This window comes from Elephas maximus, chromosome 19, assembly GCF_024166365.1.
Source record: "Elephas maximus indicus isolate mEleMax1 chromosome 19, mEleMax1 primary haplotype, whole genome shotgun sequence".
NCBI lineage: Eukaryota > Metazoa > Chordata > Mammalia > Proboscidea > Elephantidae > Elephas > Elephas maximus.
Window position 1 is genome coordinate 55,167,679 of NC_064837.1, and position 20,225 is coordinate 55,187,903.

General features: G+C 45.3%; 2 protein-coding genes across 6 annotated transcripts in view; one reads left to right on the plus strand and one right to left on the minus strand.

Moving 5' to 3' along the window:
- PRR29 (proline rich 29) overlaps window positions 1–17,548 on the plus strand; it is a 33,254-nt gene extending 15,706 nt beyond the window's left edge. Inside the window, exons 4-5 of one of the 2 annotated variants that reach the window (XM_049859505.1) lie at window positions 16,815–17,038; window positions 17,196–17,548. In XM_049859505.1, the coding sequence (XP_049715462.1) occupies window positions 16,815–17,038; window positions 17,196–17,286 (315 nt within the window). In that variant the 3' untranslated portion in view covers window positions 17,287–17,548. Of the gene's footprint in view, window positions 1–16,814; window positions 17,131–17,195 lie in introns of those variants that run through there. The other variant, XM_049859507.1, reaches the window with a different exon arrangement.
- Window positions 1–20,225, minus strand: part of LOC126062229 (intercellular adhesion molecule 2-like) — a 33,915-nt gene that overhangs the window by 11,412 nt on the left and 2,278 nt on the right. The window contains exons 3-4 of one of the 4 annotated variants that reach the window (XM_049859502.1): window positions 19,545–19,865; window positions 18,688–18,726 (exon numbers count right to left, since the gene is read on the minus strand). In XM_049859502.1, coding sequence (XP_049715459.1) covers window positions 18,722–18,726; window positions 19,545–19,865 — 326 coding nt within the window. In that variant the 3' untranslated portion in view covers window positions 18,688–18,721. The other 3 variants (XM_049859501.1, XM_049859503.1, XM_049859500.1) reach the window with 3 other exon arrangements.

The following is a 20,225-nucleotide window of genomic DNA, read 5'->3' on the forward strand; positions in this document are numbered from 1 at the left end:
GGAGAATAATGTGTCCTTTGGACCCAAGGTCCCTGTGCTGAGAAGCTCCTTGATTTGGAAAGATTGATGACAAGGAACTTCCCCCGGAGCAAACAGGGAGACAAAGCCTTCCCCTGGAGCTGGCACCCTGAATTCAGACTTCTAGCCTTCTAGACTGTGCGAAAATAAATTTCTCTTTGTTAAACCATCCACTTGTGGCATTTCTGTTATAACACCACTAAATAACTAAGACACTGTGTATTTGATCTTTTTCCTTAGTCTTCCTGTTATTAATTTCTACTTTTATGGCAATGTGATCAGAGGGGATGCTTTGTATTATTTTGATGTTTTGGATTTTACTGAGGATTGCTTGGTGGCCTCAAACGTGGTCTATTCTGGAGAATGTTCCATGTGCATTAGAAACAAGTGCACACTTTGATGCTGTTGAGTGGAGTGTTCTATACGCTTCTACGAGGCCAAGTTGGTTGATGCGGCCTTTAGATCTTCTGTATCTTTGCTGAGTTTCTTTCGATGTTCTGTCCTTTATTAAGAGCAGTGTGTTGAAGTCTCCTACTATTATTGTAGGACTGTTGATTTCTCTTTTCGGTGCTGTTAAAATTTGTTTTATGTATTTTGGAGGCCTGCTGTTGGGTGCATATTTATTAAGGTTATGTCTTCTTGATGGATTGTGCCTTTAATCATTATATAATGTCCTTTCCTGCCTTTTACGGTGGATTTTGTCTTAAAGTCTATTTTATCTGAGATTAGTATTGCCACTCCTGCTCTTCTTGTGGTTACTGTTTGCTTGGTATATTTTTTCTGTCCTTTGATTTTTAATATATTTATGTCTTTGTGTCAAAGGTGTATCTCTTGTAGACAGCATATTGATGGTTTTTTTTTTTTTTTTTTAATCCATTCCGTCACTCTCTTTGTCTTTATGGGTGTATTTAAGCCACTTACATTTGGGTATGATTATTGATAGGTATGAGTTTATTACTGTCATCTTGTGCTTTGTGTGTGTGTGTGTGGTGCTGACGTTTGCTTTGCTCCTGTTACTTTCCTGTGCTGAGTTCCGTTTGTTTGTGGATTTTCTTTTATTTTGTTATTATAGATCTTGTGTTTACTGAGTTTTTATGTTTTTCTTCTTTATTTTAATGAGTAGCTTTGTTAACTTCCTTTGTGGTTACCTTGAAAATTTGTGTGTGTGTGTGTGCGTGTGTGTGTGTGTGTGTGTGATCATCACCGTTATCTATTTCTAAAATATTTTCATCACCTCAAACATAAACTCTGTATGCATTAAGCAATAAGTCCCCATTCCCGCCCTCCCTCAGCCTCTGGTTACCACAAATCTACTTTCTGTCTCTAGGCACTTGCCTGTTGTAGATATTTCGTATTTAAAAACCCAAGAAGACCAGTTTCCTTCGTGTGGATTCTGACTTACGGTGACCCCACACGTGTCAGCGTAGGACTGTGCTCCAGAGGCTTTCAGGGGCTGGGTTTTGGCAGCAGATCGCCAGGGCTTCGTTCCGAGCTGCCTCTGGGTGGACTCAAACCTCAGACCTTTTGGTCAGCAGAGGAGAGCACTAACTGTTTGCCCCACCCAGACACCTATTTCATATAAACCACAAAACTAAACCCATTGCCTTCCAGTTGACTCTGACTCACAGCAACCCTACAGGACACAGTAGAACTGCCCCAAAGGGTTTCCGAGGCTGTGTCTTTACAGAAGCAGAGCGCCACATCTTTCTTCCACAGAGGTGCTGCTGAATTCCCAACGCCAGCCTTTCAGTTAGTAGCTGAGCACTTCAACCACTACACCACCAGGTTCCGTATTTCATATAAGTGGGGTCGTAAAACATTTGTCCTTTTGTGTCTGGCGTATTTCACTCAGTGTGATGTTGTCAAGGTTCATCCATGTCATAGTAGGTATCAGTACTTCTTTCCTTTTCATGGTTGAATAAAATCCCATTGCACAGATATACTTCATTTTGTTTATCCATTCATCTGTTGATGGACTCCTCCTCCTGCACTGATCAGGGCCTTCGATGAGACAGTTCCAGGATTGGCCATCCCCTGAGTTAGGAGTGCTGGTGGTGCTGCGATGGTTAAGCACTCAGCTGCTAATTGGAAGATTGGCAGTTCAAACCCACCAGCTGCTCCGTGGGAGAAAGACGTTCCACTCTGCTTCTGTAAAGATTTACAGCCCTGGAGACCCTATGGGGCAGTTCTACTCTGTCCTATGTGGTCACTATGAGTTGGAATTGACTGGATGGCAGCGGGTTTAATGGGAGTTAGGTAGTTAATAGACAGCTGAGCATTGTCCTTGACCTGCCACGCCACCAGAACCTTCCATGTGTAACTAAGAATCATACTTCTTTGCCTAGCCATTTTCAGAGTCACCGTAGCAGGGTGACTTTGTGCAAAGAAGTAGGAAGTATGAAAGTTGAGTGCAGATGTGGCTGCTGGGCGAGCAGCTAGGCTCACCCACAAGCAGAGGCTCTCACTCACACAGGCCTCCCTCATACTCCCGGTCTAGCAAGATTACACATCGTGTCAGGGACCACAGGAAAGTCAAAGTCACTGATGCTGAGGGTCTGCTGGGCCCTGGAGCAATTCCTCTTGGTACTTTGTACCTCAGTTTCTTCACAGAAGTTCCTTCTGGAACCCTCCTGCCCATACCCTAGAAAGACAAAGCCAATGTAGAATGTTGGAAGGGGAGGGCATCAGAGCCCACTGCTTTGAGGGATTTCCAATAGCATCTGTCGTTGATATAAATGAAGGTTATACTCTGACACACATGGAGTTGCCATGAGTTGGAATTGACTTGACAGCAGCTGGTTGGTTTTTATGTCCCAGATATTGCACACATATGTATAGCTATGGTTTATTAGACACGTCAGGTGATTCCAACTTGCAACCATGGTTGAGAACCAGTGCTAAGAGTGGAACAACAGAAAGGCAGGTGCGAACCACGGAGTAACACCGTGACAAAGGCATGGAGGCGTGCTTGGACTGGGGGTGTTTGGGATTGGCTGGGGTCTGCCATGCTCAGGGGGCACAGAGGACTTGCTCTGTGCAGCGAAGTCTCTTGTAAACACCCCACAGACAGAGAGCTGAGGGACAGAGAGGCTCAGAGGCCCCCTTCTTCAGAAGGGAGGGGGGTCTTCTTTTGGATTGGAAACCAAAGCTTGAGTGAAGTCACTGTGAAGCCCAAGACCATCTCTGATGGGCAGGGCAGAACCATCTATGCAGCTGTTAGCAAAACGAAGCAGGTCCCCACAACAGAACTGTCAGATTGTAACCATGTGTGCTGGCTTTAAGCAACCCTGGTGGCACAGTGATTAGGTGCTCAGCTGCTAACTGGAAGGTCAGTGGTTTGAACCTACCAGCCACTCCAAGGGAGAAAGATGTGGTGTCTTATTTATTAGTGCTGCTGGAACAGAAATGGAACAGAAATACAAGCAGATGTCTTTAACAAAGAAAAATTTATTCTCTCACAGTCTAGGAGACTAGAAGTCTGAATTCAGGGTGCCAGCAACAGGGGAAGGTTTTCTTTCTCTGTCGGCTCTGGAGGCAAGTCTTTGTCATCAATCTTCCCTGGTCGAGGCACTTCTCAGCACAGGAGTCCTGGGTCCAAAGGACGAGTTATTCTCCTGGCTCTTGTTTCTTGGTGGTATGAAGTCCCCCTCTCTCTCTGCTTGCTTCTCTCTTATATCTCCAGGAGATTGGCTTCAAACACAATATAATCCTGTAGATCAACATAACAGCCGCTCATCCCATCTCATTAAGATCATAGTGATAGGATTTACAGCACATAGCAAAATCACATCAGATGACAAAATGGTGGACAATCACACAACACTAGGAATCATGGCCTAGCCAAATCGATACACGTGTTTTGGGGGGATACAATTCAATCCATGAGATGTAGCAATGTGCTTCTGTAACACTTTTTGTTGTTGCTAGGTGCCGTCGAGTTGCTTCCGACTCAAAGCGACCCTACGTACAACAGAACTAAACACTGCCTGGTTCTGTGCCATCCTCACAATCGTTGCTATGCTTGAGTCCATTGTTGCAGCCACCATGTCAATCCATCTAATTGTGCGTCTTCTTCTCTTTCACTGACTCTCTACTTTATCAAGCATGATGTCTTTCTCCTGGGACTGGTGTGTTCTACTTGGAATGCACCATCATTTGAGGCTTTACAGGTGGTATCTCACTTGTTCTCTAACACATACATTCTAGCAAAAGGTCACATCCTGATTTCCCCTCCATGATGTAATACAGTCAAGAGGGAGAGAGCCAAACACTCTTAAGCCCTCCTGAGGTCTTTGGAAGTTTAAGTTCAAAAGTTATCTTTCATCTCAGCTTTTTTATTACCATCGGCTCCTCTCCTCCAAGGAACTGACCACACCTCTCCACCAGAGACTTCTACCATAGCACCTGTAAGACTTCGTATGTCTTACTCATTTTATTATACCTTAAACGTATGCATGTATGTACTCCCAGCAACTAGCTTCATAAATGTTGACTGAATAAAATAGAAAACAAATTAAAGGGATGTACTGAAGCAAATCAGAAACTTACTTGTCAACGTGTGTTGGAACCTGCAGGACTGGATCTGTGCAAAAAGACAACAACAAAGACATCATCAGACAGACTCTAAAACATCACAATTCCTAGAGGGTTTCCAGGACTGAGTCACAAGTGGTACCAATAACTTAGATTGACCTGCATGAGATAACGTAGGTGAAGTCACTTTAGAAAACACACACACGCACAAAGACACTTGTGATTGTTGTTGAGACCAATAGAGAATTGAGAGCAGAATGGAACTTGCAAATCATAGAAGGATGGACCAGTCATAGCCCATGATAGATAAGGTATGTCAAGCCATGGGTCACAGTGTCATTATCTGATCCATCAGGCCTTTGAAAACCTAAACCATCACTTTGTCAGATACCTGGAGTGGTACCAGATCTTCCCATTAGGAAAAGTAAAACTATGGCTTAAGGATCGATTTTGTTGTTGATGAGAATCTGACGGGATGGTAAATGGATACACCTGTTTTAGGCAGTAATATGGTGATCCTAAAGCCTTCAAGTGTTTATTTCCTTGGATTTATTCTATTCCTATGAAATCTAGTTTCAAAATAATACAAGATAAAGGAAACTACTTGTGTACAAAGATGCTCACAGTTGCATTATAAATGACCTAACTATTCAATAATATGGCTAATTTATAGAATGTCCACTTGGCAGAAAAGTAAGGCTTCTAAAAGGGCTTATTAGGCTTTAAAACGTACAAATCGTCATGCTATTATATTCAGAAAAAACAGTGTTCTAATGTAACAATGTACTATGTAATGTATTAATGAATTACTCTAACTATGGGGAAATTCTTCAGTGCACATAGAAAAAACTAGATGGAATGACAAAAGGTTTACTATAAGTTATCTTTGTCAGAAGTGAAGATATTTATTCTTTTCTGCATTTCTCAAAATTTCTACAAGAGTAGGCATTACTTTTTCAATTGAAAAAATGCTTTTTCTCAAAGTCAATTTTATATTTGCAGCAGTCAAAAATGGCAGAATTTCTCCCTCCCTAGATCTCCTGGGTACAAATCCAGGGGAAGTTCCTGATTCCTTGGGGAATGTGGCGTGCATGTGTGTGTGTGTGTGTGTGGGCACATCTACAATCCACAGGCATGAGGCTGCACAGTAATGAGGTATTTCCAATCATAGAAACTCTGTGGCTATACATCCAGATGGTATCAAGGCTGGGGGACAAGGATGGCAGACACTGTAATAAGACTGTATACAGAGTGCCAGGGTCCACCGGCTCTCCTCATGATGACAGACAGCTACCCAGTACTCCTGGCCCTCGGGATCCTCAGAGGAAGGAAAGTCTTTCAAGCTTTATCGTCTGTTGACTTTGCTTTAACAGCCCAGCTCCCACGTGATGGCATATAGTGTTCACAACAGCAGAAGCATGCTTGCCATATGTGGTCTGTGGGCAGTAAACAAACAATTCACTAAACCAAAAACATTTTAGGAAGCAGAGGAGGAACTAGCAGTCAGTAAGCTTAGGTTTTCTCTCCATTAATCACCTCTCAGCACACTCTCACAAACAGACTGATGCAAGAGACAGGAAACAAAGGCACACGACGAGCGTCCAACTGAAACAGACAAGGCAAAGTGCGATTACAACCCAGTTACCTCAGCACAGCCCTGAAGCATGCAAGCCAGGAAAAAGCAAGAATGCATATTCCAAAGAAAACACAGCAGTGAGGAAGGCATGCTGTTGATTCGATTCAGCCGCCCTAAAGTTATCACAGATAAAGACAGATGAAGAGGACACCGCCAAATTCTAGCAGTTCACCAGAAACAAGACATGGAGACCAGCATCACTTAGAATCCTGTTCATAGGCTCATCTTGGAGATACGTGTTTGCTCACTCACACAGACTTGTCTTCAGACATTGAGGGCTCAGGTTGAAAAATGTGCCCTGTACCAGAAAGGTTCCAGTAACAATACAGGACATTGCAGTAGAGAGGGAAGTTCCTGGAATGACTACACCTGTGTCTAAAAAAAAACAAAAACTGAAACCCATTAACGTCAAGTCGATTCTGACTCATAGTGACCCTATAGGACAGAGTAGAACTGCCCCATATGGTTTCCAAGGAATGCCTGGTGGATTGGAACTGCTGACCTTTTGGTTCGCAGCCACTACGCCACCACGTTTCTAAGAACCATGATTTTCTAGGCTTAAACCCAACAAATCAGACCCACTGCCACCGAATCGATTCTGACTCACAGAGACCCTGTAGGCCTAGGGTTTCTAAGGTTGTATCTTTTATGGAAACAGACTGCCACATCTTTCTCCTGTGTATCGGCTGGTGGGTTCGAACCGCCAACCTTTCAGTTAACAGCTGAGCGCTTAACCACAGTGCCACCAGGGCTCCTTTTGCTGGGCTTAGGAGAAGACAAACTCTAATAGGAAGACCTGCTGTTTGTCTTAGCCTTGCCATCCACTCAGTGAAGTAAGATACCTGGAATAAACTTCTGCAAAGTTGTAGGCCAGGTAAAAGCACAGCTATTAAGTCATTTCTCACAGAAACTTCCTGGCTTTTGAGGTTATGGTAACAATGACCTTGTCTGTAGATTTTTTTCCTTAAAGGGTCATTTCAATCTGAGATCTGCTTTAGCATACTACATTAAAAAAAAAAAAAAGTATGGGGGAAGAGATAAAACCAGAAATGGCAGACTGTTGACAACTGCTCAAGATGAGAAACGGGAGCATTAGGGAGTTATTTTATTATTACTCTACATATGCTTGAAATTTGCTGTAATAAAAAAGGTTGAAGATAAAAAATATTTGGAAAGCCAACAAAATAAAAGAAAAAAGGCATCATCTGAAACGTGCAATAAAAGCCAACATGAAAAAGTAACTGCTTTAGATTATAACAATGAGACCTGATATCAGACAAGATTCTTATTTAGGGAAAAAAAAAAAAGTTTTCAGCCATGTGAAAAGAAACACTGGTTTAACTGTCAGGCCATAAACAAATACTGCTGCAAAATACACCGCTCTATCTATATGGAGACTGATAAGGATAAAAGCCAATCTCATGTAGCTGTTTTACTTCCGGGGGGGGGGCGGGTGGCAGGGAAGAGGGTTACTTCGTAAGTGTAAAAATGGATGTTATTCAAGGTAAAGGTAGGATAATATAAGGTAAAGGTAAAGATATGAGAAGAGGGGGAATAAAAGCTAGAATCAATGTTTGCTCTCTCCAGGATTAACAAGGAAAGAAACAACCCTGCTCACTTCCCCCAGAACAGCCACTGGCCTCTCTCCATCCCCCTAGTGTGTCCTGCTCAGACCTGAACTGGCATGACCTTTAAACTTGGAGAAACCTGTAAGAATAGCTAGCCTGGATGAGGTTACAGGACACTGTTGGTACCACTTTGTGCTAATCTAACTCTCCTTTTAACCAGAGACAGAAATGACTCAAAATAGATTTTCCCGTCTTTCCTTTGTCCAAAATCATAAAGGTAAAAAAAATCTCTAGAGGTGGAGCCAAGATGGTGGAATAGACAGACGCTTCGGGCGAGCCCTCCTTATGACAAAGACCCAAAAAACCAAGAGAGGTGAGTATATTTACGACAAGCTAGGAGCCCTGAACATCAAAGGCAAGCTTAGAAAACGAACTGAAGGGCAGGGGAGGAAGAGACGGTTCAGAAGTGGAGAGGAGTTACTGGACCTGAACAGCAGGAGGCCCTCAGGCACCATTGCCGGAGCCGCAGCAGCGGTGGGCTGGTACTAGCCTTCAGCCGCAGTTTCCTCAGGGAGAAGCACCCAGACACAGAGCCTGCTCACACCTCTGGAACCTGAGAAGAATGGCACTGTCAGCAAAAGCTAAGTACTTGCGTATATTTTACTGTCCTCCCCACCCCCAAGCTGGCTTCAGCAGCTGACTTCCCTGGGCCTGAGATAGGCACTGTTGAGCACCTAGAGCCATCCTCCCAGCCTCGGAGAAGGAATAAATTTGCAATTGGGGGAAAAGATAATTTGCCAGCTCCACTAACGGGGGGAGCTCAGGACAGAAGCGGCTCCTGTCCAGCCATAAATGGTCTGTGGACTTTGAGCACCTTTCCCCTCTGCATGGACCTGTGTGGGCCTATTTCAGGAGAATAGGCCCTTGTTGGCAAACTTCAATCATTTCAGCTGTGCGGTGGAGAGGTGGGCGTTTGATGTTTGACATTGCTTTGCCTATTAAACAGGGTCCTCACCTACCCGCAGGAGCCTAAGGACTGGTAGCTCCACTCAGGTCACTCAGCCACCTGTGACAGGGGTCCAAGGGTAACTGGTACCTCCAAGTCGTTACAACCAAAAACACTGAGTGCCCATGGCCCATCTGCAGAGCCCACCCACCTGTACACTCTAGGGAATGGGGACATGCTTTCCTCAGAGACATGTGGGAGATGATTCTCAGTCCCCTGCCTTGTTCAGATTGTGACCTCCTGCTACAACCAGATACTGGTACCTACACCAATCACCCCTGCCCCTCTAATACTGTAGAACAGAGCCTGTACCACACACTTGATGATCAGCTACCTGGACACCTAAGCTGAATTCATACAAGAAAAGTGAATGGACTCCTAGACTGATACACCTGATAACAGCTCTAGCCATCTGGGGACAGGACATCAGAGCGCCAAAGGTGAAAAATCAAGATGCCTCACTCAAGCAACCCATTTGGGCATATCAAAACGAAACAAAGCAAGAAGCTACGACACAGTAAGTAGACATGAAATAAACTAATACAATAACTTATAGATGCCTCAGAGACAACAGTTGATATCAAGTCACATAAAGAAACAGACCATGATTGCTGCAACAAGCTCTCAAAATAAAGAATCAATGGATCTTCTAGATGAAAGTGCAATTCTGGAATTACCAGAGGCAGAATAAAAAGATTAATATACAGAACCCTTCAAGACATCAGGAAGGAAATGAGGCAATACGCAGAACAAGCCAAGGAAAACACAGATGAAGCTATTGAAGAAATTAAAAAGGTTATTCAGGAACATAATGAAAAATTTAACAAGCTGGAAAAATCATAGACAGCAATCAGAAATTCAGAAGATTGACAATAAAATTACAGAAGTAGACAACTCGATAGAAACTCAGAGGGGCAGAATTGAGCAAGTGGAGTGCAGAATTTCTGAACTTGAAGATAAAGCACTTGGCCCTAATATATTTGAAGAAAAATCAGATAAAAGAATTTTAAAAAATGAAGAAAACTTAAGAATCATGTGGGACTCTATCAAGAGAAATAACCTACGAGTGATTGGAGAACCAGAACAGGGAGGGGTAGCAGAAAATACAGAGAGAATTGTTGAAAATTTGTTGGCAGAAAGCGTCCCTGATATTGTGAAAGATGAGAAGATATCTATCCAAGATGCTCATTGAACTCCTCCACATAAGGTAGATGTTAAAAGAAGGTCACCAAGACATATTATAATCAAACTTACCAAAACTAAAGATAAAGAGACAATTATAAGAGCAGTGAGAGATAAACGAAAAGTCACCTACAAAAGAGAGCCAATAAGAACAAGCTCAGACTACTCGGCAGAAACCATGCAGGCAAGAAGGCAATGGGATGACATATTTAAAAAAAAATTGAAGGAAAAAAATTGCCTGCCAAGAATCATATATCCATTAAAGCTGTCTCTGAAATATGAAGGTGAAATTAAGACATTTCCAGATAAACACAAGTTGAGGGAATTTGTAAAAACCAAACCAAAACTACAAGAAATACTAAAGGGACTTCTTTGGTTAGAAAATCAATAATATCAAGACTAGAACACTGGGCAGAGCCACCAGAAGTCAACCCAGACAGGGAAATCCAAAGAAACAAAGCAAGAGTATTAAAAAAAAAAAAAAAATGCCCAAAACAGGGTAACAGCAATGTTATTGTAAAAAAGAAGGCAACATTAAAATAATAAAGAGGGACTAAGAAATGTAATTATACACCTTCCATATGGATAGGAAGATACAGTGATACAAAGAAATAAAAGTTAGTTTTAAATTTAGAAAAATAGGGGTAAATAATAAGGTAACCACAAAGGAGACAAACTATCCTACTCATCAAAATAAAACACAAGGAAAAAGGAGACTCAGCAGAAACAAAATCAACAACAACAAATACGATGAAATGACAATATGTAAAGAAAACCTACTCAGCACATAAAATCAAGTAGAAAAAAGAAACTGTCAACACACAAAAAAAGACATCGAAATGATAGCACTAATTTCATACCTATCCATAATTACCCTGAACGTAAATGGACTAAAGGCACCAATAAAGAGACAGAGAGTGGCAGAATGGATTAAAAAACAAGATCCGTCTATATGCTGCCTATAAGAGACACACCTTAGACTTAGAGACACAAACTAAAACTCAAGGGATGGAAAAAAATATATCAAGCAAACAACAATCAAAAAAGAGCAGGAGTGGCAATATTAATTTCTGACAAAATAGACTTTAAAGTTAAATCCATCAGAAAGGATAAGGAAGGACACTATATAATGATTAAAGGGACAATACACCAAGAAGATATAACCAGATTAAATATTTATGCACCCAATGACAGGGCTGCAAGATACATAAAACAAACTATCAGTGTTGAAAGTGAGATAGACAGCTCCACAATAATAGTAGGAGACTTCAACACACCACTTTCGGTGAAGGACAGGATATCCAGAAAGAAGCTCAATAAAGACATGGAAGATCTAAATGCCACAATCAACCAACTTGACCTCGTAGACGTATACAGAACACTCCACCCAACAGCAACCAAGCATACTTTCTTTTCTAGTGCACATGGAACATTCTCTCAAATAGACCACATATTAGGTCATAAAACAAGCCTTAGCAGAATACAAAACATTGAAATATTACAAAGCATCTTCTCTGACCATCAGGCCATAAAAGTGGAAATCAACAACAGGAAAAGCAGGGAAAAGAAATCAAACACTTGGAAACTGAACAATACCCTGCTCAAAAAAGACTGGATCATAGAAGACATTAAGGATGGAATAAAGAAATTCATAGGATCCAATGAGAATGAAAACACTTCCTATCAGAATCTTTGGGACACAGCAAAAGCGGTGCTCAGAGGCCCAGTTATATCAATAAATGCCCACTGACATTTTTGACATTGTCCATATCTTGGTTATCCAGTGCTGCTGTAACAGAAATACCACAAGTGGATGGCTTTAACAAAGAGAAATTTATTCTCTCACAGTCTATTAGGCTATAAGTCCAGCTTCAGGGGGAGGCTTTTTCTCTCTGTCAGTTCTGGAGCAAGGTCCTTGTCATTATTCTTCCCCTTGTTCGAGGAGCTTCTCAGCTCAAGAATCTTGGGCCCAACGTGTGTGCTTTGCTTTCACATTGCCTTCCTGGTGGTGTGAGGCCCCCCATGTCTCTCTGCTCACTTCTCTCTTTTATATCTCAAAAGAGATTGGCTTAAAACTCAATCTAATCTTGTAGGCCTCATCAATATAACTGCCAGTAATCCATCTCATTAACATCACAGCGATAGGATTTATAACACAGGAAAATATATCAAATGATAAAATGGTGGACAATCACACAATACTGGGAACCACGGCCTAACCAAGTTGACACGTATTTTGGGGGACAAAATACGTGACATCCATGTAGTTTTATTGGTAATGCAACTCAAGTGCCTCCTTCTTTGCAAGGGTCTGCTTCTAGCATTCAGAGGGAAAGTGGACATTTCCTTCCTTAGTCATCTCCCCAGAGCTACTCCTTGGAGTCTCTCTCATCATTCCTGGACCTGCTGTGATTCCAGCTTGCTTAGCTGGTCACTGTCACTGTTCCCTTGACAGGATGCTGTTCCCTGTCTGTGGGCAACAGAGGAGAGCTGGTGGGAGCCAGCTGTCCTTCCCATGTATGGCTCTGCCACCTTAATTTCTGTCAGGGCTGCTGCACTTGTATGAATTGCGTGCTTCGTAACTCTGAGCACCAATCATACTTGTAATAGTTATAAATTAGTATATTTAAGTTGATAACTTCCGGGCAAATGGTAGTAACATGTCTGGAAGAAGGGGCTAGTTTTTCTAAGCTACACAGAAATGCCATTTGGATTAGGGGTGGGGCTGGGAGAATATAAAGCTGTTATGTTAAAAAAAAAAAAAATTTTTTTTTTTTTTTTTTGTTACATAGGACTTTTTCCCGTAGCCCAAGGGGAAGGAATGCCTCCCCCAGCTGGTAACAGTATTTCTCCTTCGTTTGCTCCTACTCTCCTCCAAACTCCTGATTCTGTGAGGTTGCTGATTACAGGACACAGCCCCACCCTAACCACAAGGGTAGACACATGACCCACAGCTGACCAATCCCCTTGGCCACAGTGGTTGGGCCAAAAGCTGGCCTGGTGACTCAGGCTGGACCAATCATAGTTGTTCCTTGGGATTTATATGTACGGAGACAAAAAGAAAGTCTCTAGTCCGGAGCCTCTAAATTTGTCTGAATTAACTGAAATAAATGTGAAGGTGCCTGTGGCTGTGTCTCCACCTTGTGGAGGAAGTCTGTCTGCTGTAGGAGAGACTGAGAACACCACACAGAGAAAGAGATGAAGGAGAGAGGGACCTGAAGACAACGTTTGTATCCCTGATCTAGTTAAACTACAGACCAGCTCCATCTTTGCCCTTCCCTGTCACATGAGCCCCAAACACCCATTTTCCTTAAGCTATTTTAGGTTTGATTTCAGTTGACAACAAACAAAAGAAGTCTGTGTAAATAGAACCGTCTTCAGAAAATCCCACCCTTACCCACAGGAATTGGCCTTAGTCATGCCCGCAGCCTCCTTCCCTACCCCCTGCAGTCCATTTCTCACCATGTGTGAGTCATTGGATGAGATGATTCCCTGGGAACATTAGCAGGATGGTCCAGTCAGGCTTGTTGACACCCAATTTGTGGCGGGAGAGGGGGCTCGGGAACTCCATCCCACACCAGTGATACGGGACCCGGAAACGCGTTCCCAATCACAGGACATCCCACTGGCGTGATCTCTGTGTTTATAAGCCCCAAAGTACCACCAGGTGCCTGTTGGGCAAAACCACACACGTAGATCTCACAATGGTAACCAGAATTTGCAGAAATAGTGCAGTCAATGCCTGTAAGCAGAAAAATGGAATTTTTTCACGGTTTAATTTTCAAGGTTCCTTCTCTTCACATATCCAGTTAGTTGCGTATGTTATTCTGCAGAACAGTATTCGGTTTCCTTCAAACTTCAAATTCCAGCTCCTTTGACATTTGTGCCTCTTTAGGGTTGGGGCCAGAGAAAAGGGCTCACTGCTGGGTCTTCTCTCCCTGAATGGTGTTCCCTCCACTGTCCCAGAAAGAAACGTTGAAATTTCTCCTCTTATAATGACTTTTTAAAAAATAATATTTTATTGTGTTTCCAGTGACAGTTTGCATAGGAAATTTGTTTCCCATTTGACAATTTCCATAGAGATTGTTCATTGACATTAAATTTTTCACGGTATGTCAACAGTCTCTTCCATTGGGTTCTGATTGTTTTGTTTCCAGTGCCTTAATTTCCCTGCTCCCCTTATCTCCTCATCTTTGCTTTGCAGTAATTGTTGACCTTTTGGTCTCATACAGATGTTTGTTTTTTTTACTGGAGCACTGTATTCATGGGTAAGGTAATATCTTTTTTTGTGTGTGCCAATCGGCTATTTTGCTAAAAGGTGACCTCAAGGGATAGTTTCAGTTCCAGGTTTAAAGGGTATCTCAGGGCAATAGTCTCAGGGTGTCCCCTAGCCTCACCTGGTCCAGCAAGCATGGACTTTTTAAGAATTTGGGTCTTGTTCTGAATTTTTCTCTCATTCTATCAGGGTCCATCTATTGTGGCCCTGATCAGAATGGTTGATAGTTGTTGTCAGGCACCATCTAGTTCTTCTGGTCTCAGGGTAGATGAGACTGTGGTTCGTGGAGGCTATTATTTCTTCTCGGAGATTTGGTTTCTTTCTTTCTTTTGTTCCTGGTGAGTAGAGACCAATAGTTGAATCTTGGATGACTGTCCAAAACTTTTAAGACCCTAGACACTACTCACCTCACTAGGCTGCAGAACATGAACGTTGTGAACTATATTATGCCAGTTGAGTTGTTCCATGGGTCTTGAACGTTCAAACCCAGAAAACCAACCTCTCAAGGTGTTTGATTATGTCTAAGAAGTGTCTGTAACCTCTTATAATGACTCTTAATGAATTCTTAGGAAGGGCTCTTCTCTTTCCATTTCCATCTGAGGAAAAGGAACTCATTTTTCCAGTCCCATTGGTCCCTCCCTCCCCCGCCAGTCCCATTGTTTTTAGTGACTGCACAGTATTCCTTTGAGTGGATTGCCATAATTTTCTTAACCATTTCCCTACTATTGAACATTGGATAATTTTCGATTTTCAGCTCACAAAAATAACACTGTGATGAACACATTTGAGTATAAACTTTTTCCATGTTATTCCCAGAAATAGATTTACCAAGGCAAAGGGAAAGACTTTCAGTACATGCTTTTTTGGGACACTAAAAAAAAAAAACCCCAAAGATGCAAACAAGAGTCCCAACTGAGGAAAAATGAAAAAGAAATAGATGGAGTGTTCAACGCCTCAAGCAAAATAGTAGTAGGCAGGGTAAGTGACCAGAAAGCCAACTCCTCCACTGCGTTGGACTGATGTTAGACATTCTATAACCAAAGTAGCTCAATCAGAGAAGTGTGTGGCTTTTCATTTTTTCCAAATGGCAAATGTTTCTGTCTCCTTTGACAACACTAACTGAACACCAGAAGCTGGGGACGTGAACCTCCCTTTCCAAAATGTAAGTTTCAAGTAGGGTTAACATGCAATGTTATATCTGAGGTTTTGAAATTATCATCTCTTTCTCTCTGCTTTCCACAGCCACCTCCAGCCTGCTCTGGGCTTCCTTTTAGCCGAATGAGGGAGCAGCCTCCTTGCTGGCCTTCTGCCTCCAACTTTGCCTCAATTTACCCCATTATGAATTTTCTTAAATGTTTACTTCAATATTTCACATCTCTGAACACACATTTATTATAAAACTATTACAGTGGTTTTTCCCCTAGGAGTTTTCAGCAGCCTGGACGAAGGCACGAGGCTGGTGCCTTAGTTTGGATTCCCCCCAAAATACACCCTCAGATAATGATTTGGGAGCAAGCAGTTTATTTGGAAGGAGATCCCAGAAGGCACTGTGAGGGTCCAGGGAAGTGACAGGAAAGAAGAAAAGCCAATGAAGTATGAGTTCACCAGGAGCCTACCCCAGGGGCAACTGGAATGCCAGCCTACTGGGGATCCTCTGAGGGACTGTGGAGCACATGTCTGAAGTGAGGAGGCTGGGGAGTTCATCCATCAACTCCCATCTCTAATTGGTTCAAGGTTGCTCCTGGGGCGACTTCTAGCCTGTCTCTCCTTGTGGCCAGAAAATGTCTTCAGGAGGGGAGACTAGGGGTATGTGCAGGTACCATCTGTAGGAGACCCCTGGGAGGCTGAGGGGCATGGGGGGGCTCCAACAGCTTCTCTACAGCTCTCTAGAAATAGATCTATAAATCTATCTATATCTTTCTTTATAAAGAGAAATTTATAGATCTATTATCTTGAGAGGGAAACCCTGGTGGCGTAGTGTTTAAGTGCTACGGCTGCTAACCAAAGGGTCCGCAGTTCAAATCCACCAGACGGTCCTTGGAAACTCTATGGGGCAGTTCTACTCTGTCCTACAGGGTAGTTATGAGTCAGAATCAACTCGACAGCACTGGGCTGGTTTTAGGCTTGGTATCTTGACAGAGATATCTATATCTATCTATCTGCACACATACATACATGGTTTTTTAAACAAAAATGAGTTCTTACCATGTTTACTGATTTTTTTTTTTTTCCACTTTACTCTTGAGCCAAGCTATGAGAATTACCGGAACTAGCAGGAGCTTCTCAAACCACTGGCCAGGCCTGGACCCGAGGAGGAGCTCATGTGGACTGAGACCACAGCCATGGAGCCTGGGCCAGAGCTAGGTGAACTTAGACAAGTTATTCAACCTCTTTGAGCCTCAGTTTAGCCATCTGCAAAATAAGGAATAAATGTCTACACAGTGCCTTGCTCACAGGTGGGAGATGCTCAATAAACAGTAGCCGTGATTACGGTGTGGATCTGAAGAAATTGTTTAAGGGAACAGAGGGGTGGGGTAGGGAGAGCCTGATCCTGTGTCATCATCTTCGCACCTCCCCCTTTCCCACAATCCCCAGGTCTACCTGGAGAGTCACCAGGAGCCTGAGGAGGAGGAAGAGCTGGAGATCCAGGAGGAGGGGCCTCTGGTGGTCCACCACCACTACTTGCCCTGCCCGCTGCCCACCCTGGGCCCTCTGCTGCCCTGGCCAGCCCCTCTCCTACCCCCTCCCCCATGGCAGTCCCACCTGCAGGCCACCCCCAAGATTCAGCCCCGTACTCCTGCCCCCAGGAAGAGGGAGGCGTAAGTGAGCCTGGGGTCTGTATGCTGCCAGGGCCCTGCTCTGGGGTGGGGCTAGAAGAGCTCATCAGGGTTTGGGGGTGGGTGGAGATGCTCATGGATGAAATCCCCGAGGCCACCCCTGGACCTCTGATAGGGTCCTTCATCTCCCCCATCACAGGAGAGCTGTGCCCCTGCCCCCACCCCCCAGCACCACTGGGACTGTGGGTGTAGATGTGCTCCCGGCTTCAGGTAGGGGACCGGGTGGGTAGGCGGTGGGGTGCAGGCCTAGAGTGGATCACGAGACCAGAGAGGCCAGATGCCATGGCGGTGGGGCAGGGGGAAGTGCCTACCTCACCATGGGGTCCACTGAGGCAGGAGGGAGAAAAGGTGAGGGTGCTGTGTCTCCTCCAGATTACTATGACGCTGAGAGCCTGCCATGAGGATGGATGCTGGCCCTGGACCTGTGCCAGCTTCGTCAGAGGGTGGAAGGCACCCTGGGCCTCCATGTGCCTGTGGCCTGTGCTTCCGCCCTGAACCCACCCGCCCTCTCCTCCAGCGAAATCAGCCCCCCCTGCACCTCACTGCGATCCTTAGCAGACTGACCTTGGCTCTGGGATGAGAGCCTTCTAGACCACCACCCAGGGCCTGGCAGCCACACAAAAGCCCAACTCTGCCCCACTGGTTCCTGTCTAGAAGAGGGGAGGCCTGGGAACCAGTGCCCTACCCTTAGTTTCGTTCCTTACCCCACGCTCTGCGCTGACAAAGCTCAGGGTCTCCTGTTGGCCTAAGAATGGGAGGGGGGCAGGGTACCACTTCTGTTTTCCACAGCTTTTGAAGGCCTAGAGTGATGGGTAGAGGGGCTCATAGCAAGTGGGGAGAAGCCTGGCTGGGGATGGCCCTGGGGCTGAGCCAGCTCCCTTGGCGCCCTGCCCCCACCCCAGGAAGCTGGCATTGTTGGCAGAACAGAGAGCTCAGAGCTATGTCCTACTCCAACCTAGAGTGCCTGAGGTCCTGGAAGCTGAGTGGGAACAGAGCAGCTCTCTGCCCCATCGGGCCAGGGTGCCTTTCCCCCACCCTCCCTCAGGGAAAAGAGTCACTCAGGGCTAAATGGGTGGGGAGGGCTCTGGTGCCTGTGCTGGACAACAGGGGGCCTCCCCAGAGCCTGGGCTGACTGAGGCTCTGGTAGAGCCCCTGTGAAGGAAGGGGTGGGAGGAAAGCCGAGGGAGATAAATCCACCCCTACTGGTGTTGGGTATTATCCCAGAATAAGACATTGAGGGCACACAATTAAGTCCAGGTGTTAGTATTCAGACTAGGAAAGGAAATGTCCCCAAAGTTGCTGTTAGTCATGCATTTCTTCAGCCAGGGCTGGCCACAACCCTTAGGAAGCGCACTGAGGTCCAGAGGCCACCACCATGGCCATGGCCCTGCCACTCATGCTGGCGGTGTCCGGTAGGCCCTTTGCAGCCTTTGCCAGGCTTCTTGTACCCCATAGGCACCTGTCCTCTTCTGGTGCTGGTGCTGTCTGAAGAAACGCAGCAGGACAGACGTCACAAACAGGAACAGCAGCACTGACACGACCGTGATGATGATGACCATCTGGTTGTTCTGTTCAAGGCCTGGGGAGGAGGGAGCAGTAGCCTTAGAAGTCTCTGGTCCCAGGAGATCAACCTGTCCCCAACCTGCCCACTCATCCATGCTGCAGTCACCCTGTGTACAGAGAGGAACGGTGCATGATGTCTGCCCCAAAAGTATCATCTAGAAGAGTGTGCTGGGGTCAGGACCACCAGCCAGGCCTCTGTCAGACTGTGAGGACAGATGTGTACCTGTCGCCAGCCCTGGGGCTAGCATGTGGTTACTGGACACCATGGCCTGGAGGGTGGTGTGATCCAGACCAAGTCTTCCTTGGGCAGAGCTGAGTGAGTTTCATGCCAAGTCCCCCAAAGACAGCAAGCAACTCAGCTGCCCAGAATCACAGGACAGCAGAGTTACAGGGGACCTTGGAAGTTAGCCGGGCCAACTCATTGTCAAGAGGAGCCAAGGCCAGAACGAGGAGAATGACTTGGTCAAGGTCTAATTAGCAGTTGTCACAGAGTCAACTTTGGCTCAGGACGACCCCACGTGTGCTACAGTAGAGCTGCGCTCCACAGGGTTTTCAGTGGCTGAGTTTTTGGAAGTAGGCGTTTCTTCTGAGATGCCACTGGATGGACTTGAACTTCGAACCTTTTGGTTAACAGCTGAGCATCTTAACTGCACTACCCAGGGACTCTTGGTCGAGTTCACCCAGCTTGGCAAAGGCCAAGCAACTAGTCTAGCTCTCCTAGAATAGCTTGGCCTCTGGAACAGCCAGGGTCCAAGTTGGGGAGTTGGGAGAGAGCTTCGGGGAACAGGAAGAGGAAGGGAAAGCTCTGGAGTTAAATGTGGAGATGCTGGTTTCTGCCTCCCGAGCCAGCAGAGAGCAGGGCAGGGATTTTCCCCTAAAGGGCTGGGAGTGGTTGCCCTCTCCAGGCCCCTTGGCTCCCACTCACCATAGACCTCCAATGCCTGGGGCTCCGAGACACTGCTAATGATGCCGCCGCCGAGAGAGCGCAGGTCCAGCTCCGCCCGGCACAAGAAGTTGTGGTGGCCGTCCTCCCAGTGAGCTGTGACATTCCGTATGGCTACGGCTTCTTCGGGGGCAGCTGTTGCCTGCTCAAAGGTCTGGTTGTGCAGCATTTCATTGCCACGGAGCAGGGTGAGGGTAAGACTCCTGAGGGGTGCCACAGTGGGCACCTTGCACTCAATGATGAAGGATTGCCCCATGGCCACCCGGGTGGGCCGCAGCTTCAGCATCACCTGCTTTGGAGGGTCTGTGGGGAGAAATGAAGGGAGTCAGGTCAGGGTTGGGGTGCAGTCCCAGCAACCCCCGCGAGACCAGGGCCAGCCCTGCCACCGGGGCATTCTCTGATCCCTGGCTGGACTTGGTGGAAGGAAGAGGGCTGGGGCCTGTCTGCTCTGCAGTGCAGGGAAAGGAAGAAGGAAGCAGTGCAGGTAAAGAATATACTTGATGGTGGCTTTTCTGACATAATGGCTTCGGGAATGAACAAAACGGAGGTGCTCAGGCATCTACAAAGAGAAGGTCCAGAAATTGTACAGCCAACTGGGAAGATATGAAAGTTTGGATCTGTCTCCCTCCCCTCGAGGAATTAAATAGAATGTTCAAAAATGAA